The sequence below is a fragment of the Cheilinus undulatus genome, linkage group 12 (assembly GCF_018320785.1).
Source record: "Cheilinus undulatus linkage group 12, ASM1832078v1, whole genome shotgun sequence".
Taxonomy (NCBI): Eukaryota; Metazoa; Chordata; class Actinopteri; order Labriformes; family Labridae; genus Cheilinus; species Cheilinus undulatus.
The window spans coordinates 26,520,018-26,544,015 of record NC_054876.1 but is presented as its reverse complement, the minus strand read 5'-3'; the positions used below and the strand labels follow the sequence as shown (position 1 = coordinate 26,544,015).

Below are 23,998 nucleotides of genomic sequence, written 5' to 3'. Positions count from 1 at the left end.
ATGTCTGCTACCTTAGCCAGGCCTTTGCTTCTTCTGTTCGGCTTTTATCCCCCCTGACTTTGCTTTATGCTAAAAAAAAAAAAAAAAAAAAAAAAAAAAAACACATTACACTGTTATGTAAAAAAATGTTTAAGACAGAGCACAACATAATGATTTAGACAAATATTTTGAAGCTTTCCTTTAAATCCTATAATGTACATAATAAAGGTTAAACATTAGATGTTTTAATAATGTGAAGTAGCTATATCAGACAGGTGGGAATGGACTGATATATGTGGACAATGCAGTTTCTAAACTTGCAGATTTAAAATAATGATAATAATACTATTACTGTTATATCCTGCAGTAACTGACACTAATGTACAATAATACATTACCATTTGGCATAATAGGAGATGCATAATTGACAGTATTTTATTTGTTATTTACCTATTATTTACTGTTTGGAATTGCTGTCAATATAACACCTTTATGTCTTGATATATTATGTAAATGTAAAAGCTGCATCTTCTGGTGCTAACATTTGAATTGAAAAATTTATTGAGAATAAAAAAAAAAAACATAATTGGCTTCATTCAGTCAAACTGTCAAACATACAGAACAGTCAACTAAACAGATTCCTGATCTCCATTTTGAGGATGACAGCATTTCTTTAAATATTTACAGTTTAATCAGCTGTGCTGTGTGAGCAACTCATCCTGTGATTTAAGCAGCAGCATGCTGTCTGGAGCTGTCCTTGGTGCTGATTGGTGGTTTGTAATGCAGATGAAACTAATAGAGCTGTCCAAGGTGCTGAAAGCGTGACTGGACTGGACTCATGGCTGCAGCTCATTTAGGATTCAAAATGGATCTGTGTGGCATTGAGAAACACACAAACAGCAACACTGGCTACTCTCGAAAAGATTTACATAATCACTTATAAAGTTTCTTACTTTACTCTAAGTAGAAAAAGTGTGGTCACTCACACTACATTAAATAGTGGCTCTGCTTCTTATTAGCCTGTAAAGTACCCCAGAGTGTCACCTTGGATCTCATTTTCTTAGATACTGCACTGAATTCTGTTAATTGCTCTCTCGCATTGATTTCTAGTAATAATTGAAGTTTCAGGCACACCAGTGCCCAGCTCCTCAAGCTATTAAATCACATTTTATAGGCTATGAACAAAAATCACGTGGTGCACAACGAGAGTGTGCTGCGAAAATGAAATTCACAATTTCTTTATTGTAGCACCAAGCTAAGTATTTTCCCTAATATTCTATGCTCCCCTGCTTCCGCTCGGTGAAACCACGCATGTGTTGATCCGTGCTGCTGCAACGTGCATCAGTTCCTCTCTGACCCCAGCGCTAATCTGCATTCAGACTGAGGCTCCACTGCTTTTCTCAGCTGCTCGGTTTCACTGTAGCTTATTACGGGGGGGCTTTGCCGTCTGAAGCAGTTTTTAGGGCCCTGCTAGGCTGTCAATTCGGTAAGAGAGACGCCAGAAACGAACGAGCGATACGAAATCAAGCTTTCGACACGCATCGATTTTGTTTTGGCTGATTTCACTCCACCGCACGTCCGCCTCGGGTCTAGATTTGCAGACCCGCTACTGCTAACGTGCGTAATGTATCGTACAGAGGAAACACAGTAAATAGACGGACACGTCCATCTGCAATAAAGAGGAAACGAAGATGGTGATGATGGCTTCACCAAATTTAGCCTACAAAAGCTCGACAGCAATGGCGAAGCCTTCTCTCCCTCTGAAGCTGTTTCTCTGGGTGTTTATCGTCGTTAACCTGCCTACAAGGTAAGAAATGACCGCCTGATGTTTCAGCTGAAAAGAATATATGCTGGCTCTCTCTGTTACCATTTTTCTTATTTTAACATATCCTTTCGCGTTGCCTCCCATAATGGCAACACAACCCCGCTTTCAGTGTGCTCATGAAAGGTTATATTGCCATAAGGAATTTAATTTTAGAAAGCGATGTAGTTTAGCTTAATAGGACATATTATTCAGATTCGACGGGGAAGTGTGATATAGCCAAAATATTTTCACATAGCCACAGCGACAAATGCATCGCACAACTGGGAGAATCCGTGTATGTTTCCCACAAGAAACAAAGGCGATGGATACATTAATACAACATATTCAGGGGTTACGTTGTTGAATATCGAGCATTTTCAGTGATGAAACATCCTAGTGTGTCACACAATCTGTCCCGTGTTAGAAATAGCATAGTTGCAAGCTAATTTGCTTGAAGCTAAAGCTACACTGAGTCTGTGCTAAGCTATCTTTAAGGATCAGGTCTATTCTAGGAGCCAAAGCCTCTTTATTGAACGTGTCGTATGTGGCAGAAGCCGAACATTCAAACAGTCGTTTATGTTAAAGCCAACTTGAGCATGAATGAGGGTAGGTTTTATCCCACGTATTGGAAATAAAAAAGCATTTCAAAATGGCAGACAATCACAAAGAGGATACAAGTGTAAAGGCACAATAAGGACAAGAATAACACATATGGACTGATTCTCGTCTGCGCGAGCATGCAGGCTACAGGGCTGCCATTTCAGCTTAACGTGAGGTAAAGATGTGAGTTTGTTTAGAGAAGCTGTTTGGTTGTCCCTGTCAAGACGACATTACACCCGAGTTCTTAGATAAGAATAGTCAAGAAGGGGACGGATGGTTAGGCTCTTCTTGCCGCTTTCGTCTTGTGCTGCTGGAGGGTGAAAAATGGAGGCAGATAAATCAGTCGACGTTCAATCACCGTCATGCTCATGGCAACCACAGGGCTCCCTGCCCAGCCTACATAGTCAGGCCTGTGCATCTCTTAATTATATGCACAAGTAGTGCTCACAATATGCCTGAGTAAACATCACTTCTTGTCCCTTTAAATCCAGGGTTAAGTATATTGACGGGCATTGGATTTTAGAAGTTGTGAGTGACACAAAAAAGCTGTGTTGGATTATGTTGGTGACATTTCAGTGCTTCTTAAGTAATAACAACAAAGCAAATTATGAGTTTTAAGAATAAGTAAAGTAAGTGGAGGTAATATGTTGCTCAAACCTATAAAAGCATAAATTCTGTCAGATTATCACTTTAAAGTCCAAAATAGGCTATCAAATACAACAATTAAAAGACAGCCATTGCTTTTTAAATTTTATTAAAGTAATTGTGATTCCTGTATGGGACCCCTTACATAAGACATTTCTCAAGGCCTCTGGCATGGTTTCTGTGATGGTTGCTGCTTTCTGACTCATTGTGACACTATGTGTGGTGATGTCTGATGTCTATCAACATACATTAACCCCTGTGCATGGTCTAATCACTGCTTCACATCAGAATTCTAACCACATACCAGTCTGGCTTAACACCCTTGAGTGTGGAGGAACTTTATTGTTGGCCAGGATGAAGGGTTCATATGTAGGCCCAAAATAAGTTAAGGATGACGTGGTGTCATGGGGATATTTTTTTAAGAATCACCAAGGGGTATTAGTTGCTATTTTTTGAACTTTGTAAAGATGAAATACATTTCCTTCACATGGCAGCTGGCAGCAAGACGGTGTTGAGTGAGATATGTCCCTCAGCAACCTAACAAACAAACTACCCCTTTACAAACAACTGAAGTAAACATGCATTACAGTACATCTTGCCAAAAACATACACCTACTCACTTAGATGCATTTGACATTGTATTTCATTCAACAGAATATAAAGTGATTTGGATTTAACCTATCATTGTTTAAACCTCTAAACCAGAGAAAATTGTATGGTTGATTGGCTTATATGTTTGCATGCTAGCAAATAAAGGCTATTCACATGGTACATGAAATTAAGATGTTACTTTATGTTAGTTTAAAACAAAACTTGCTACTGTCGAGTATGTAGGACATTTTTCACAGAAAAAAAGTATGGTTTTGCTTTGTTAGAGTACACTTTGCCACTTGTTGCATTCCATACATTCCCATCCATCTCATTAAAGGACATTGTCACTAAGTGAGTGACATTCATTTAAAAATCTATCCCTTTAAATGGGATTCCTACTGTGCACTGGACTCAATGAAGCCATCATAGAGTGTCTGTCTCTCATTACCACTTATAATGAGCTAGAAATGTGCAATTTTGACAACCTGTCAATGTGTCATGTATCCCATCATGATTTTCATGTATATTTGCATTGTAGAATAAAAAAAAAATGTAGCTGATATCACACAGATGCCAATCCTTTCACTTCCAGCGTTGATTTAAGACACTGTGACAAGCCAGTGTAAGACGGCAAAGCACATTGCTACCTTTCGCTTGTTATATCTGTCAAATATCTCAGAGGGGGTAATAAGGTTTCAGATTCATGAGAAAGATTTTGGGAGGTGTGGATTAATAAATAGTAGTTAATATCTTTATTCAGTGACTCTGTAGTTATTAAAAAACGTAAAGAGTCATGGCTACATAACCTGCCCCAGTCATTGTCCTGTAGAAAAATCTTTTCACTAAGGTCATCTTTGGTGTCTCAGCCCCTTTTTATTTCTAATTTTAAAAAGTGGATAAATATAGAACTTTTTTGACTGCCCTCCCTCCAAAAAGGTTCATTGTTTTCTATTTTAAGGAAACAGGTCCACAAAAGGTGAATCTAGGATACTTTTAAAACTAGTTTGAAAATGTTTTCTTTGTGGTTGAATGCCTTGCACTCCTCTCTCATTAAAATATTGCATTGCATTTGGACACATTGACATATCCTGCACATAAAAGGCTAATAAAATGGTTTAAAGCCAGCCCATTTACATTATATTTGAAAGCTCATGCTACCATAAAACTTTACAACACAGAATTGGCCCTTGTTATCACTGTTTCATTGGTTCGGCAATTAGTCTGGTGTTGTCAGTTGTCTTAATGAGTTGAGAATGTTCATTGTATCTGTTAAGGGCTTGTTTACATCATATTCAAGGCAAACATTTCGGTCACATTTGACAGTGTAGACCGACTTTAAATAGTCAACAAACTTTTGATTGATCTATCTTAATAAAAAAAATATTGGCAGCTACTGAGTAATGTTACTTCTGCATACCATGGTGAGAAAAATCTGTGTGCTTGTTTTTAGACTGACCAAGTGGGGCCTGTATAGGCCAGGCTAACATAGGCCAGGTATGTTTTGTATTAGAGAGCCATAGGATGTTAATTACTAGTAAATCAACTGATCAATTACATAAGATGTTAAATGAATACTGTCTGGTAATTAGTCAAACATTGCTACTGTGGTGTATTCTTGCTTCATTAATGGTAGTCCTTGTGAGAAGAGGATTGCAGAAAAAAAAAACAGGATGTGCAGGAGTGGTTTGTTGTGTTGTTGCCATGGGTGCAGGACCAATTACATGTGAATAATCAGCATGTGGGTTCATTAGAGTCTGGTTCCTTTATTAGCTTCAATTTCAAACATGCAAAGATAATAGCTCAAGGGAACTTGTTGTGGATGCTAATGGTAGGCACATGGCTGTTTTCTTTGCTGATGCTGCTTTAGTTGCCTTCCTTAGATATTCTTTTGAACAAGTTAAGCTGTAGTGAAGGGACCGTCCTCTGCTGCTTTACAAGTAATCTGAGATCTATTTAATATTGTGGACAGGTTCTGACTGCTGCATAAAGAGGGTGCTTTATGATGAAGGTGCAATGAGAGAAGGGTTAGAATGGATGAAACTCACAGGTTGTCCTCAATGTGAAGAGTTGTGAACACACTTCTTAACTCTTGACTCTCCCTCATTAAATACACTGGCGGACATACATATGCATGAAAAACAAACACTAATACGCATGAACACAGAGCGGCATGCACACACAAACACATCGGAGAAGACGTCTCTGAAGATCTTCAGGTACTAAATTAGCAGGCAAAACATCAGATCTGCCTGCAGTGGAGAACACATGGCTCTTCCTTTGATGTGCTCATCTTTGGAGCATTTCCAAACACACAGATATATACTCTGCAAGATGAATATAGATGATAGCATTGCAGCAACCCCAAAAACACCAGAGTTCTCACACATCTCTCCCCCTTGTTTATCATAACCCATATATCCAACCACAGCCTATCTTAGTGTTAATCTACTCATCTATCTGCTTATCTATCTGTGGATTACCGTCCAAATTATTAGTCTTATGCATTTACGTATCAATATCCATTCTTCAGTGCATCAACCCATCCATCTATACATCCTTCTATCTACCAATAAGAATATAGCTGTCCACATATGCATCTATGTTTCTATCAAACCATTCATCTTCCAGTCTGTCACTTCATAGACATGTTATGGCTCAGGCCATAATATGTCTCACGGCTCAGGCTCGTTCTGTATAAAGCTGAATGAATGACTGGAGCCGTCTACTTCACTGCTGACTCTGTGCATGTCTACCTGCCTTGTGGAGATACTGATAATATTTTGTAAAATTCTCGTAGTTCTCCTAGTTAATACTGTATTTATACCAGAGCCAAATTTGCCCCATGGATAGTAATAAATGCCAGGAAGTTCTAGTTTAGTATGAAAAGTAAGAATGCACGATATTGGATTTTTGCAGATATCCGATATGCCGATATTGTAAAACGCATTTTGGCCGATATCGATACCAATATTTACTTACATTTTTTTTTACGGTAAAAAACACCAATTCCATCCTGTACTACAATTTATATATATTTATTTTTTTATCAGAAATGAAGGATTTTTATCAGAAATGAAGGATGTATAGTTTTTTTGTTTTTTTTTTCAAATACAGCCATACATTAATGAAAAACTTACAGTGCTTCATGTATTTTTAACAGGACAGCCAAAGTCATCTGCATCTTTAAGAGTAGTAAAAAGTAACCTGCTGACACTGTCAGCAGGTTACTTTGTTATCAAAAGCGGCTGCAATTGCGGCTGCTGAGTGAGCACTCCTGTGAGTGTAGGAGAGGCTTTTTAAGAGTGAAATCCTCATCTTTCCACTGAGGCAGTGAGGCTCAACATACTAACAGGATGAACACTTGATGTCCATATATCTGTGGTGAAGCTAATATGTTTAGCTTTAACGAGGAGCTTCTCTACGTGACTGGAAACAAAGATTTGCAGTTCAGGTAAGGCTACGAGCACCTGCTAGGTATAACATATCAGGGCTTTAAATGCATCATTAGCTGGTGGAAGCCCGTATATTCCACCATGCTGAAAGGCTGATTATAAAGAGCTGTAAATTCAATGATTTTCCTGTTCAGCTCCTTACCTTTGGCTGGTCGCTGCTTTATTTTTTAGCTTTGTCGAATGACTTTAGTAGAGGCTGCTGGCAAGTTTTCCCTGGCACGAAGTTTTGTCATTCTTTATCTTAAGAAAGTCCTTGTAGTGATCAGGGTGACGTTTTTTTAGATGCAAAATTAAACTGGTGGTGTTAAAGGTGTGCTCCTCCTCGCATCACATGTACTTTACAAGCAATGCAAACAGCTACTTTGCTGTCTTGTTCCCACACCTCAAACTTCTTCTACACAGCCGACATGTTATGTTTAGTTGTTGGCGAACATCCGGTGTCATCGCGTGTGTTTAATTATGATGTCACATTATCGGCCGTAAAGATCAGTGTAAACTTTATTATCGGCTGATACTGATAATTATCTTTGTTAGCTATTATCTGCTGATACCGATATACTGCCGATAATATCATGCATCCCTAATAAAAAGTTCAGAAGAAGTACCAAAATTTCAGAGTATTGTGCAACACTAGTACACTTGTTAGGTAGCAAGTATACTAGTGTACTGTGCAACACTAGTACACTTGCTACCTAACAAGGTATTGTTCGATGTTCATCCAGCTATGAATTAATGCATCACTCATCAATCCTTCTGTCTTTCCATAGTTCTATCATCTGCATCAACCTGGCCACCTTGAGTCCATCTATTTAAATACTGTTCATCTATCTGTCCATCTTTCTCTCTGTCCATTATGTCAGTGCTAGATGATGCTCTCTAGATATTTTTTTCATAACACCCAGTTAGTCATATCTAAAATGGTGCACTTGAGTAAATAATAAAGATTTAAAGTTTAAGGCGCCAGTGTTCTAGTGGAGATGGATGCCACTTATTGGCACTTAATGCAGCCCAAGGCAGAGTGCTGGTCAAAACATTCGTTCTCACACCCAGCAGCTGAACATGAGAAAGCTATCAGGGCTTCTGTTCTTGTGCTTTACCATGGAAACAGTGTCTTCTTTTCTCACAATCTCTGATTCTTTATTATTTCATTCAGACCCATCTTTTTTCTCTCATTGCTCCACAGCCTTTTTTGAAAGCTCACAAATGTTTCAAGGTTGCATCTGAACTCTACTTTTTTAATGGTAACTGGAGGTTGCATAATTTATCAAAAGCGCTGACAGCTTGAAGCTCTGACAGTGCTTAAAAAACTGGTACATCTCTGTTTTTGATTCTGTCTATCAAGCTATCACTTTCCCAATTTGTTCCTGTCTTATTTCTGAAGCTTTGTGCAGTGAAACAAATCTGTTTTTAATGAAAGAGCCTTAAATGTTAGCTTTCTATTATCAGAGGTTCAACTTCAATGTAATTACTAAATTAGGCGTGTATGCATGTGCATAAATGAAAGATGGCACAAACAGCCAAGACAGCAGGAGATATGAATATATGCTTGATTGCACTTTCCCTATTTAGAAGGGGGGCGTTTTTATGCATCAGAAAATCAGCTCTCTCTAGAGAGCACAAATTTACACTGGTGGGTTTCAGTAAAAGATAATGGGTAATGCAAGGAGGATGTTGATTATATAGTGTATCCTGTGTTCTAAAGAAATCTTGATCATTAGCATAAAACATCAGAGTTTGTACAGAAATAGAGACGAAAAGACGGCATGTTTTAATTTCTAAGGGGTGGTTTAGCTATTTATAAAAAGTTGAACTTAACCTTCCATAAGGTTCTGCAGCAGAGACCTTTTACGTGACATGAGGCAAGCAAGGCTGGGTAAAATTACTTTGGTGTTTAGTGGTACCTTGCAAATCAGAGTTTTTCCTCTAAACATTTATGTTTTTATTTTAAAATATATTTAGATATTTAAAACATTTTAATAAGAAAAAATAGATAGCTTTAAAGACATATTCCATATAGGGGTTGGGAAAACTTCAGTATCACAGCTTTTGCTATGCGAGATGCATAAGATGATGGAACATCAAATATAAACTACATGGAAGTTGTCATCATGCTCTCTTATTAGATTTGATTCTACCATTGTCTCTGAACACTTTTCCCACACAGCAGGAAGCTCGATCCCCTGCCCATCCAGGAAACTCTCTGGATCCGTTATCTGGCAGTGGTTCAGATCTCAATAGAAAGATGTCAAACTAAACAGTAATTTTTGAAATACGTTGCAAGATTATGCTGAGATTAAGACAGCAGTTGACAGTCGACATGGCCCTAGTAAGTGTTGTTTAAAAGCCAGGATTTAAAAATCTCATAAAGATACTTGATCCAAAGTATAATTTTCCTGCGTGTAATTTTTTTTTTTCTTTGCTGAAAACTCCCTTCTAGAGTTTTACATGTCAGTAAGAGAAAAGCTGGAAAAGTTCGTTTATCACAGTATTACTTTTAGGCCTCATCGCTCAGCCCTAATTCCATATGTACTGTATGAATAAAACCACAAAGGTTTTAGCGGAGGGCATGTTTTGAAAAAAAAAAAAAAAAAAAAATATATATATATATATATATATATATATATATATATATATAATTTTATATCAAGTGGGCTAACATGACAATCAAGCCTAGGAAGTCCAGGAGTATCTCAGTATCCAGGGGGAAGATTGTTGAAAGGTAGTTTTGTGTAGATGAAGAATAAATACTGTCGATTAAGGAGAAGCCAGTAAAGAGCTTAGGGAGATGTTACAATGAAGACCTTAATGACAGTGAACAGGTGGAGCAGTTTAGAAAAGATGTAGTGGAGGGATTAGGGAGGATTGATAAATCAGGGCTCCCAGGGAGGTTGAAGTTATGGTGTTTGCAGTTTGGGCTGTTTCCTAGACTGATGTGGCCCATGTCAGTTTATGAGATACCAATATCGAAGATAGGGAAGCTGGAGAGAGTAATTAACTCATATGTAAAGAAGTGGTTGGGCGTTCCTCTGTGTCTTGGCAGTGTGGCACTATATGGCAAAGAGATACTCCAACTCCCGATCACTAGCTTGGAAGAAGAGTTCAAGTGCTCAAAGGTTAGGGCAGAGTTGCTGTTAGAAGGGAGCAAAGATAGAATAGTTAGCAGTGTTGTTCCAAATCCAACTAAAGGAAGGAAATGGAGCCCAAGACAGGCAGTAGAGGAGGCAGAGGCAGCTCTTAGACAGGCTGAGATTGTAGGCAATGTCCAGATAGGCCGGGGCTCAGGCTAAGCAGGGACAGTGGATGAACTGGGAGAGTGTAGAGAAGAGGAAGCTGAGTCGGAGAGACCTATGGAGTCTGGAAGATAGGCGGATCAAATTCCTGCTAGGGTCCACCTATGACGTCCTACCATCACCCCAGAACCTAAAGTGCTGGGTTGACGGGGACCCATCATGTCCTTTGTGCTCCGAGACAGCAACCTTGAGGCACATTTTAGCAGGATGTAAGATCAGTCTGTCACAAGGTAGATATACATAGAGACATGACGGGGTTTTGAAAAGTCTAGCAGCAGGAATTGAAAACAGAATGCGACAGGTGAATGCAGGACAGAATCAGGGAACAAGTACGGTTCAGTTTGTCCAAGAAGGACAGAAGGTTAAAGGAGGCAGGTTTTTAGGAAGATACCAGTTAGGCCAGTTAAAGGATGCTAAGGACTGGGAGATGCAGGTAGATTTAGGAGGGAAACTTGTTGTACCACAGGAAATAGTTTGCACCAATCGGAGGCCTGACAGTGCTATGGTCTACCAGTCAGCGTGTAGTTTATTTTATAGAGCTGATGGTTCCGTGGGAGGATTCTGTGGAAGAGGCCAATGAAAGGAAGAAGCTGAGATATGCAGAGTTAGGAGCAGAAGCTGACCAGCAAGGATGGAAAGTTAGGACTCGTCCAGTAGAAGTGGGATGTAGAGGGTTTGTAGCGAGATCAGCTGTTTCATTACTTGGAGAGCTCAGAGTGCAGGGACAGAATTTGTGAAAGACAGTTAAGGAGATGTCAGATGATGCAGCTCAGGCCAGCCAGTGGATTTGGATGAGGAGGAGTAATGCCAGCTGGGGCAAATGAAGGTTGAAGGTTGACGAAACCCCTTAACTTCTCTATCTGTTAGTTTTGCTTAATCTGCTCTCTTCTCTCTCTTCCCTCATGAAAATGTTGCCGGGGTGTGTGTTAGCCCACGACAGCGTACCACACCCTTAGCCCTGCCTTCCAGACCCTATTGCTAAACTTGCTCTCTCTCTCTCTCTCTATTCTAATCTGTCTCATTCACCCTTTTTTTACTCTTAGTTATGTGTAATGTCTGTACTATAACTGTTGCACTGTAATCATGAGTGGTGTTAAGGAAGGTAGAATCGGCATTGCCACTACCTGGAGCTTGCATGTACGGAGCCTGGGTCTGTTGTAGGTGGCATGTTGTTGAGGCTGTGTGTTCCATGTGGTACGATAGGTAAGATGATGTCTCCGTGCTGGCATGGTGGGTGGTGAGGGCTGGCATGGAGAGGGGTGAGGGCTGGCATGGAGGGGGGTGGCTCTGGGATGCTGGAGATCACTGTTCAGCCCTCTGGAGGTGTCGTGGGACTAACTGGACGAAACACTGATGAAGGAGGGCTCCCACTTGACAATCCTGGTGAAGTGCGGGTTTCCTACTACCCATCGGTCTGCACGGTTGACTTGTGGAGGCAAACAGTAATGGATTAGGGATTTCTTCACTGAGCGCTGATCCTCTTTATAGGGCACAAGTATCGCGTTTTATTCAGTATCAATGGCAAGGTTAGAAGTTAAAGCTAAGGGTGTTTGCAGACATTTATTTTCCCTACTTAATACCCATTTCAACTGCATTTGACTGACTATTCTGAAGAATAGAATATACTTACTAAACAATCAGATTCATCACCGGGTCATTAAGTCAGCAGGTATGATATGAGTCTGATATGCTGTGTAGACTGAAGCAAACATTAGCAGCTAGCTCTGCCAGCCTTCATTCCTTCATTTTGCAGATTGATATTGTGATTTGAAATGTGGCCTGTTTTCACTTCAGTTGAGTAATTATTTGTGACTATAACCCTCAACAGACTAAGTACCTGTCAAAAACCTACCATACTGTGCTGTTCCTATAACATATCAACCACTAAGCTTCTCATGTTTATGTCCAGTGAAGTGCTGGAGCGCTCTGGCGAGAAGACAGTGGCCATTAGCTGAAGCCACTGTGGCTACTAGTGGGAGGCTTCGTTACAGTTTTAGGCCAGTGACTAAGCCTTTTCCCTTTCATAGAAAACTTAATTGTCTTAATTGTCTAATTGTCTTTATTTACAGACATGTTTACATTTTCTCTTATTTTTGTCCTGTGACTTGTTTTGTGCCATTAAGAGAAAGGTCTCATCAAACTTTTAGTCCTCCTTAGTGCAAAAAAAGTGTTAGAGATCTAGAAGCTAATCTCAGGCACCGATTGTGTAATGAACCGCTCAGTCAATCAATAAATCAAACATTAATTACAGACAGAAACTGCCACTGTTAGTACAAACCTTCTCTCTTATAGCATTGTGCTCGTGCTTAGTCTCTGACATGCATTCATTTGCCCTCACACTTTCTCATTCCAGCGCATGCTTCCATTTTCTGCTCACCTTTCAATTCTGAAGGTGATGTATTGTGAGAATACCTCAAAGTTTGTTTCAAGTGTGTTATTTACCAAGATCAAGCAAGTCTCTTAAAAACAAGAGCAACATTTACAGCTCTGTCAGTGTGGTATTTGTGGTCAGGGGCTCTTGAGACATCATTATCCTTTTCGTTTTTGAGGTTTGAGGGGAAGTAAACTCAATAGATTGGCTTTTCTGCCCTCATAAAAAAAACTCACTCTAAAATACCACAAACTGTTTCTACATCAAGTTTTTCAACTTTGCCATTATGTAGTTTATTTATTCTTTCTGTTAGATTAGTAAAAATAGAACTTCAGAAGTGCTTAAGCTGTTACTGAAGGTGTGTTTGGAGGTGAAAAATAACTATACAACCAGGACTGCACAGCTAGACTATATGTTATCGATCTTTTTATTTTGTATTTTCATAATAACCATAGTGAGAAATGGCTGGAAGACCTTGAAATTATTTTTTAAAGGTCCATTGTATGGAATTTCCTACACTAAAATGTCTACAATGAAGATAACTATTCTTGTTTTACATTTATAGTTGTAGTTTTTATCTCACTTTACTTCGCCAAAGAATTTCTCCACATCTATAACTGTAAGGGTTCATGTTTTGTCATGGAGATTTCTGTTACAGAGCTGCTCTAATACACATCAAATGTTTAGCATTGCTGTGGAAATGCTGTAACATAAAACACTGCGTAAGTAGATATAAACAGCTACTTTAAGCTGACAGTCTGTAGCTGTAGATTACCCATGTTTTGTGCTGATTACTTAATAATATTAATAATAATAATAATAATAATAATAATAATAATAACAATAGTAACTTTATATAGCACTTTTAAAAAAAAGGGTTTACAAAGTGCTTTGACATGCAGAAAAACAAATCAGCAGAACCCAACGAGATAAAGACAGCAAAACATTAACATAAGAGAACACTCAAGGTAAGATAACCAAAACAAGATCAAACCCCAGGCTGTTACATTATTACTGAGGCAACATGAGACATTTTTAGAACTAAAAATCCAAAGAAATCATATGAGTTTTGATATCCTATAACATCATCAGAACTGAGAAACCTAAGACGTCATTAGAATAAGACATCCTGAGATATCACAAGAAGTAAGATATCACCAACACCCAACCACAAACACATGAGACCAAGGGGACTGGAGTTTTAAAAGGCAAATAAAAAAGAAGCAATAAGAACTATAAACAATACGAGAGGCAAAATTGTAAAGGAAAAATAAATGTAAAAGAAAAAGTCTGAGGAAGGAAAATGCTAAAATGATACAAGCATCAAGAGGGTAAAAGCAAAAACCAGTAAGAACTGCCTAAATAAAAACTCAAGATAACGGATATAGGAAATGAAAAAGATAAGAACACAAATAAGAAGAGTAAAATATATTAAAACAAGCTAAAGATCAGAAGTGGGAATGAAATAGTAATAAGAATAATAATAACAGTAAAACAGCAAAAGTAGTAGTAATGGTAATAATAATAAAAGTAGAGATTAAAAGGCAGAAAGATTAATAAAGGAATAAAAAGGAGCAGAAAATAACGTTACATAAAAGCAAGTCTATATCCATGAGATTTAAGAAGTGATCTAAAAGCAGTGACTGTTTCTGCTAGTCGTACCTCCTCGGGTAGGTCATTCCAAAGTTGAGGGGCCCTGACAGAAAAGGCCCTGTCATCTTTAGTTACAAGTCTCGACTTTGGATCGACCAGGAGGCCCCCACCCAAGGATCTCAGGGTGTGGGCTGGCTCACAGAGGGTTAAAAGTTCTGTCACATATATTGAAGCCACACCCTTTGGTGCTTTAAAAGTAATAAGTTAAATCTTAAAATCAATTCTAAAACTAACTGGAATCCAGTGTAAAGATGGTAAAATTGGGGTGATGTGATGTCATCTGTTAAAACCAGTTAGAAGCCTAGCTGCTGCATTCTGGACAAGGTGGAGGCAAGAAAAAGATTTTTGGGTAAAACTTTTTCCATGTCTGACTTGTCTTGAACAACAGTTAACTCTCTGCTATTGGCTGCATGTTGTCCCCCCTGTGAACTTCAACTCCATCTCCCCATCCCTGACGATTATTTTGGTCTTAGTGAACATTTCCAAGGTACGTAAAGATTAGCAGAGACACACTGCTCAGCTCCGAACACCTTCACAGATGACTCGTTATTTTAAATCAAAAAGTCTGTGAAATGAAAACTGATTTCCATAAAGTGTATTGACAAACAAACAGTCAACCATTGTTTTACACTTATTATATAATGAGGGAGAAAAGCTGTTAAATGTGGCCTTGCTGGATAACACTGCAAGTGTTACTAAATACTACTAATTTCCCTCTCCTAGAATGGCAAAGGTAAAACAACATAAGTGAAATATACTAGTGCACTGCTTTGTATCTCATTACCCTCAAAACTGCAAAGCATTATGGAAAAGTTCATTCAAAACGCATAAGTATGTATTTGTCACACTGATAAGTACCAGTGTTGATCATAACATCTGCTTTTCTTTTTCTGTTATGTTCATAATGATCTTGACTCCTTGAAGACAAGCAGAAGAAGTCAAGTGACAATGTGCAAATACTAGAGGTTCATTTAAGGTAGTTATCCTTTACTGGATGGCTCTCTTCAAACATGTTGGTTAAATTACAGGTATAATTTTTACTCCAAAACACTACTACCATATTGAGCTTGCAGAAAAAAAAACAGGAGGCCCAATGGGCCAAAATGGGAGTTTCATCAGAACTCTTTTAGTGCAAAAGAAAACCCCTTAAAAACCTTAGGGCCCACTGGCAGGCCAGCAGATTTTTTTTTAGTTATTTACAAAGTGACTGTTATAAGTCTACCACATGTTATTCACAACCAGAAAGCTCTGATTCTCAGGATTCTGACCAAGTAAACTAGGGGTGTTAGAAATTATCATTACACTAAAATATTGCAATGTTTCATGGCACAGTATTTTTTTCAATATTCTAGAAGGCTGTATTGATGTTTTATTGAATAATCATTTTCCATGTTAATGCTGTATTTTTTGATGCAATAAAACCTCCAACCACTAGCTGGCAGCAGGCATCCCGCTGTTTGATTCTCCCCTCTGCTCAGTTTAGACAACGAGATCACTCAAGCCTTCTGGCCTGAGTGAGCCATTCCCTCGTGCCTATCTAGCAGAGTGATTTCTGCTGCATTCAGAGTGGATGTGTGGATTTATTTTGGCTTCCAAAAACATTAATGGCAGAGCAGACTTGGACAAGAGTCAGGCTGTTTGCAAGATATGCCACGCCAGGGTAGAATACTCCCACACACGATAAATCTGCAAGCTCACAGTTAGACATCATAATGATAGCACAGTGGACAGCTAACGTGAAACGAGTGGATGACTCTCAACTAACTCTGGAACTAGGCAGTGTGTTGAAGCTACCACTAGCCTCTACTCATGCAACCAAATCTCACAGTCAATACTTTGTTTTATATGTAAAGACCTTAGCGTTGTTAGGAATGAAAGTGTCATTTTATACTATATCAAATAAATCTTAATATATTGTATTGGCACCCCTGTGTCATATTGTGATACATATTGTTTCACCAGATTCTTGCCAATACACAGCCCTAATAATCACTGCAGAATAAAACCAACACAGTAGCCACATTTAATGCATTTGTTAGGCTGTGAACAAACAGTAATAAAAGTGATTCAGCTCACCATTAGAGGCTCTCCTGTACTATCCTGATCATAATATTCTATCAAAAACAGTCCTGTTGCATCAGGAAGAGTCCCCACAATCTAGTCGCAGTCTGTTTTTTTTGCCCAAAAGCATGACGACATCCACCAAGATCCATGGACCGGTTTTGTATGATTTCAAATTTACTCCTGTTGTTCTCAATAGTCCACTGTATTTGCTGCAATAATGTCTTTTCCAGGCAATGATTAACACTGCTATATAGAAAAATGTTTACCAACCTTGATCCTTTTTGGAATCTCCAATTTGAAAACACCTTATCTTTTTCTCATAAAACAGCTGTAAAACACTAATTTTCTGTTCTATTGTTATCAGCTTTGAACCTGAACTAGCTAAGACTTTATGCTTCAGTCCAGCTGAGATGTACCAGTAGCAGCTACAGCAAATCTGATAGTTTGGGAACGAAATCCAGGGTGTTACTTTGCTAATGACAACTTGTTTGTGCTTGTACAAATGGTTTAAACATCGCATTGAATTTATTTTGGTTATTCCTGGATAGGCATTTTTGTCTAATATTACCCAGAATTTTAAGGGGTTGCATACGTTTAAAGTAGTTTTTGAATATTATTATTTTCATTATACATGTCTTTGTTTGCAAATGACTATCTGAAAATATCACACCCTACAGGAATTAAGTTTTCTGTTGCAAAAATAAACTACACTTTAGACACAGTATGACTAAAGTAGCTTTGCTAGGTGATGAAAAGTTCTGGTAATATCCCCAAATTCATCCCCCGACTCTGTCATTTATGTTGGTCTATCTCTACATCATTCTCTGCAGAGAAAGATTAGCAGAGTAAGAGAGAGAGAGAGAGACAATTTGTGCTTTAAAAGGAATTATTGATTTAATGCTTTCCTCCATCTTCTCCCTGCAGCACCTTCCAGACTGATGATGATGATGAGGTGTCCAACAAGACGTGGGTGCTGACTCCAAAAGTGTATGAGAGTGACGTCACGCACATCCTGAACAGCTTACTAGATGGATATGACAACAAGCTCAGACCTGACATCGGAGGTGGGTGCTGATTTTTCACAGATGAGCTGATTTGTCAAAGAAATATATATCAAGGTTAAGGAGCCAAATCAAATGCATAAGCTCCAGGAGAAACATTGCTCCTACTTTTAACAGGAAAATGGCTTGGGCCTACAAACATGTTTATATGTGTTCAAGACAGATAGTCCATGACATAGCAATGCTATTGAGCCGGACACTTGTAAATGCATGTAGACCAACCCCAAGGTATACAGCAATTCCTACAGGCATAATTCTCAATGGTGTCACTATGAAATGATTCAAAAGAACTGCTCTCTTAGAAATCACTTCTCCTTTTTTGGAGCAACAATAAAGCCACAATCAGGGATAGTGCATATTGAAGCACTTTCGGGAAGCAAGAGGAGACACTTTCACACTCTAAACACACACACTTTGTTACTCTTTTAGTGCACTTGAAAGCAAAAGGTTTCCTTTACATAAAGAAAAAGAGAGACATCAGCATTAGAGGAGCTGAGAAAACAATCTTGTCTATTTTATGAGTGATGACAATGGTCTGTGTCATTATTGTTTAAAAGGATTTTATATGCATATAGGTTACATCTGTATCGAAACAAAAAAAAGATTTAGTTATGGCAGTTTTTGAAGTGAACATGGAGTTTAAGTGAGGATTCTGTTGACTGTTAAAAAGATTTTACACTAAGGAATCTGTTTTTCTCTGAACTCTAGATTGGCAGCTTTAGATCCCTTCCTCCAAAGTCTAAATGTCATAAAACTGAATTTTTAAATGACAACAAAAAACATTTTGAATCAGTCAGAAAGCAAGCCACTTTGCACCAACACACTAAAAGGTGTAGGCGCTGCCTCTTGTGTGTAATCTTGCCTTTGATGGTTTAGCACATTGCTGTTGCAGAGAATGAGTCTCACCTGTTGCTAACAATCAATTTCATTAGCCACTGTTGATAAGACAATCATTAAACATGTATGGATGCCTGTTTAAATGCTATTCAGTAGAATTCCCTGTTAAAGGAATAATGAATCCTACATGATATATGTGTGCTGAAGTAGGAAAATGATTCATTGTGGTAAATCCACTTCTTTCAATTTCTCAAAGCTTGGACTTCAAACTGACTTGTGAGTCTGACCTTTGCCTCACCAGGTGGTTGCTAGTAATAACATTGGTCCTTCCACCTGATACATTTTCAAATGTCTCTGCTCCAAATTGCAATATGATAAGAAATAATGACTTTTTAATGGCATGAAATGAAAATGGTGGTGCAGCTGGAGCTGGTTTTTCTGCTCATACTTACTGTGTTTGGACTGTAGAAATTGAACCCGGAGAGGCTTCAACATTCACAGAATTCACAGTTTATTATTACTGCCCACTGGGCCATACAAAGTGTCCTTGTGTGTCTGCCATTTAGAATGTGTGTTTTGTTGTGTTTTGACAGACTGCCAGGCTGACTTTTAAGTACATGTTTATGAACATGTATGTGTTATGGCCTTGATAGCTGTCCGTCATTGCCCTGCAGAAAGCCTCGTCTTGCCAATGTGAGAGCTAGACAAGTAGCTTACTGCTTTCACTTTGACAGACAGCTGGGCAGGCCTTCCTTGTCTACACAAGTGCACATATATCCCAAAGCCTGTCATGTCCATCGGCAAGAGCAGAACAGGGAGATATTCAGTACCCTTGAAAACTTGATTCATGGGGCAGTATTGTACTGAAAACTAGCTGTAGTCAGTATCTGTCACATACTCCTAAGGAATAATAAAGATATGCTCTTCTATAGGATAGCAGTAGATTGCTTTTTCAGTCACTGTAGGGGCACTGAGAAGTGCTGCATTAATGCTGCAAACAGCAAGACTACATTTAGAAAATCCCCCATTTTAATCTGTCTGTGTCACAGAGTTACAGTTGAGTCATTTTACATTCTTCCTTGCTTTCCTGGAGGTGGCTTTGTGTATTATAGAGGAGGTCAAAAACTGAAGAGGGAAACAGATTGAAGAGGGAAATGAAATATGCAACCTGCAACTACAAAAATAGCAACAAAGGGCTCCTTCTGGCTCAGAAGACACCAAAACATTTTTTTTATCTACCAAAACAGTAAAACTAATTTATCATTCTCTCAACATTGCCTGTATAGGTGGGAGAAAATATTGATGAGACAACATATTGTAATTCTGACTTGTGCAATCCGAATGTTGATGTGCTGATGCCAACACCAATGCTTTAACTTTAAAAAGATCCTTTGTTAATTTGATTTGTTGCATTGAGACTTCATGACAACTCAAGGTGGCGCCATTGAGACAAATCAGCTTACTGTAAGTGGAAGTTAAATGTCTACAGATTAAGCAGGATTTAAAAACAAGAAGAATATGTAGAAATGGAACTCCTGGGTTTCCATGATTATAAAAACAAGATAACCGTGACCAAATAATAACTAGTGGTATACTGATAAACTAATCTGGATTGGTTCACTGATCTGTATGTCGAAGATCTGAGTGCATCAGCCTTACCCCGAATTTCCATATACAGCGTGCACGCCACACACTGAAGCGCCACGGGTTTGCTCTGACCGAAAGGCAAGCGACCTCATCCACTGGAAGCGAGTATACAGCACTGCACTGCGGCGCGCAAGCCCTGATCAGCAGGAAGAAATCACAGGAGAACTGCGAGTTCACGCAGGAATAGCATGTCAATAGTGGACTATTTTACCTTTTGGGGTTAATTTATCATCCTTTCCAGTATAAGTCCATGATATTATTGCTTCCACCATTGAGTGAGTACATTAGGAAGTTAAAAGGTTGATGTTTGCTTGAAGGATCTGTGATTTTATGCAAAATTCTTTGGCTAAATATCCCCAAAAGTTAACTTTTTCTCGTCAATGGCGCTATGTAGCTCTGTGACCCAGTGACCTCTCGGTGACCCTTTGCTCTCGCTGCAGGATGAGACGTAATGTTGATAAAGTGATGATTTACGATTGGGAGTCAATGCATTGTGTTTTATTTTGAAAGAACCGGATGTTCTACTCTTGCGACTTCCATGGTTGGTGCTTTCTGAATGACAGTGAATTTACGAGGTTTGGCAGCAGATGGCATGGAAATAGACCTGCAGCGTATCTGAAATGAAGCGGAGCGGAGTGCTGCTCCAGGCACACGCCGCTGCTGGTCTGGAGCGCCAGCTAAGGAAATGCTCTGATAGACTAGAGAGGGAGCGAAGTGCTCTGCAGTTCATGCTGCATGCTGTATATGGAAATTCGGGGTTAGAGCACTGGATTGGTAAAAATGGAACATGAGTTGGTCTAACTACCGGTTTTAACATTAAAGATCAGTTCACCAAGGTCCTGCAGATTGTTATCCTAGCTCGTTTTGCCATGCTTTAGTTCAGCGTCTCCAAACTTGTATGACTCAAGTGACCTTTTACCTTTAAACAAGAGTTACTTTAGCCATAGGTGCTTGCTAGGTAGCTGGATGTGTTGCACTGATCATAGCCATAATATCTTACTGTTACATTTCTCTCCCTCAGAAATCAAGTCATGTGGACTTAATATGACTGAAGGATGACTTTCAAAATGTCTCCCTGTCTGTACACTTTGGAGGAAATCAATTAAGTACAACAGCAGCGCATAAATCTCACCTGTTGAGATGGCAGAGATAAAGTTTAGCTAAGATGCTAACACTAAATGTAGCACAGACCTAAATATTAAAAAAAATTTTTTTACTTGGGGAAGTCTTGAGTTATGACGGTATCCACAGCCTGTTTCTTTCCTGGGGTTTACAACCATAACGTGTTGTTCAGAATGATTGATTTGGTGACGTAATCGATATGTTTGAGCCCATGGATGTGATATTAGAGAGAGGATTTCATGGCACTGGTGATCAATTCAACAAAGAAAACAAACAAGAACAGTCAGATACAGAGCAAGTGGAGATAACGATGTCTGAGCGATATGTAGACTTAATATTTACAATCAGAAGAAATATGAAAGAAGAAAATATAGTTTTAGCCATGGAAAGTCACTGTTCTGTCACCGTGTTTATCCAAATCTCCTTTAATTGTTGAATTAGCTTTAGTTTGTGCTTTTTGAGCAAATTCAATATTTTGTTTGATATTTAGTTTTACTGTTATCAGGATTTTCAAAGCCAGTAACAGCTCATTTTTATATTCTTCTCCCAACCCACTGTCAAAGTGAGACACCTGGGCAGGTGTGTGTGGTGAAAACTGATAACTTGTGATAACTACATATTTTACATATTTTCTTTTTGATCCTTTAGCTACATAGAGCAGCACCGGTGAAATTAGCTTTTTTTTTAATTTATTTTGTTCTCTGCAGTTTGGAACATACATTTTCACTAACCTTCACTATTTCCATGAAAGGAGGAGTTAATGTTCTTCTTTATCAGCAGCGTCTTTACCCCCTGGTGCAACAATAAAGCAATAATTCCTCACTTCCTAAACACAAATATTGCAATTTGCTATAACTGGGAAAAAAACACTGAGCCTTAGGATCAACTGCAGGGGTTGCACCACATTCTGCTTTAAATAATGACTAATAAATAGACTGCACTCATGGCCCTAGATGAAAGCAAATCAGTAAACCAGTTACTCCCAGCTACTTTCATGGTTCATCCATATACTGAACACGTCTCGTGAAGGGCATCATCTGTATTCTCAAGACTTCAGAAGTGGGCTTGTGCTATAAAATCACCAGCAGCTCAGATCTGCTGCTTTGAGCCGCAGCTTCAACCCAGAGAGCTGCGGCATAGCTGGGCGGCCGGCTGCCACCGTCTTAACCATCATCTTCAAACGTGCTATGATCTCGCTCTCTCAGCGTTGGTCTTCCAGCTGCTGCCAAGTTACACAGCTACAGAGGGGTTATAATTAGCTAGCTATACTGTCATCTGATCCACCAACCAATCAACCCAGCAACCGCACCAAGGCAGAGAGAAGTTTCTCCTCAGCTTCTCAGAGAAATGCTGTGGATTTAGATTCTTTGCTGATTGTGCCACAGTCTCTCTTTGAAGTCCATTGTGATGCTCATTTAATTTTAATGCCCCTGGAGTCTACTGTATGTATGAAATCCAAGCAAATAGGACAGAGACAGTGAGAGAGAAGGGAGAGGGGGGGAAGGGAATCTGAAAATCCTTCAGTCTACATTCGTACTGCATCCATGGCACTGATCAAGGTTATTGCCTTCCAGAATATAAATACATTTTTTAGCATCACACATGCGAAAGGCGGTGTTAAGGGTATACAGTCACTTTAGCAGATCTAATTTATTCGTGTTGATGCATATGGTGTGTGTCTACAAGCAGATTCAACCAGATTTTTTACCAGGGTGCCTGGGCGGGCTTATTGGCATGTTTAATGTTGTCTCTGAAAGCTAGTTAAAAAAATTGCAAAGCCACTTTATGTTCACTGGCATCTTGGAATAATAATTCTTTGGCATCTTTGTGTGCATTTATGAAACACATCCACCTTCCAGTTGGCTGTGCAAAATAAGACACATTTTGTAATTAATCAACATTTACTTTTATGCCATGCCCATACTCAGTAGGTGATTTAACTAATAATCCAGTCCAGGATTACTGACTTTATACATCACATACTTTGCCAAAATAAATTCTAACTATGCCAGTTCAATAATACACTGGTTTTCATTAACACCTGCTGTTAAATGAATGACCATAAGCAAAAACTGTAGAGTTGATATTCATTATAGAACACTCTACCTGCCCTTGCAGTGTGTGTGCGTGTGTGTGTGTGGGTGTGGGTGTGTGTGTGTGTGTGTGTGTGTGTGGGGGGGGGGGGTTTCATGCATTTTAAAGTGTATGTGGGGTTAAGGTTGCAATGCACATTCATGTATGCCTGTGAGTGACATGAAAAATGGATGCAAACTTGCAGTCACTCTCTCTGTCCATCTCTTGCTCTTATCCCAGCTCCCATATCAAGCCTGGAGGGCGGTAAAGTCCTAACCTGACTTTCAGATATGATGTCTAGTCATCCATAAACATACACATTAGAGAACAGAGTGTCAAAGCTGATTCATGCTGGCTTAAATGATCTGACAGAATACAGACATCCCTCTGACACCAAGATGTCAATTTTCTTCAGCCATTCTTTGCCAGTTTATTTGCCATTTACTTGTGTAGAATGGCCAAATTGCTTCATTTATGGTGGTGGAAATGTGATCGACTACAGAGATTATTAAAATACAACAGATTTTACTTGTGTTTCTTGAGTAGAGAGAATTGTCAATCATTGTCAATGTGGGCTCCTTCACTAAATATCTATTTAGCAAAGGAGCCCACACTGAACGACAGACAAGAAAGACTAATGATGCTGGAGAGGACACGTACTGTATGAATTCTGGTAAATAGGTCAGGAGTAAGGTCATAAATGCTCACACAGTGCATGGTTCCCTGATACAGACAAGAAGCTTTTTTAAGATAGAATTGGCTCTTAAGACTCTGATGATAGTGTTTAGATTTCTGTTATGTATCTACGA

General features: G+C 38.9%; 1 protein-coding gene across 4 annotated transcripts in view; it reads left to right on the top strand.

Moving 5' to 3' along the window:
* Positions 1-1,359: 1,359 nt before the first annotated feature.
* The window catches only part of gabrg2 (gamma-aminobutyric acid type A receptor subunit gamma2), an 80,465-nt gene continuing 57,826 nt past the window's right edge, over positions 1,360-23,998 (top strand). For all 4 annotated transcript variants that reach the window (XM_041802140.1, XM_041802139.1, XM_041802138.1 and 1 more), the window contains exons 1-2: positions 1,360-1,786; positions 17,374-17,513. In XM_041802140.1, coding sequence (XP_041658074.1) covers positions 1,671-1,786; positions 17,374-17,513 — 256 coding nt within the window. In that variant the 5' untranslated portion in view covers positions 1,360-1,670. The remainder of the gene's footprint in view (positions 1,787-17,373; positions 17,514-23,998) is intronic.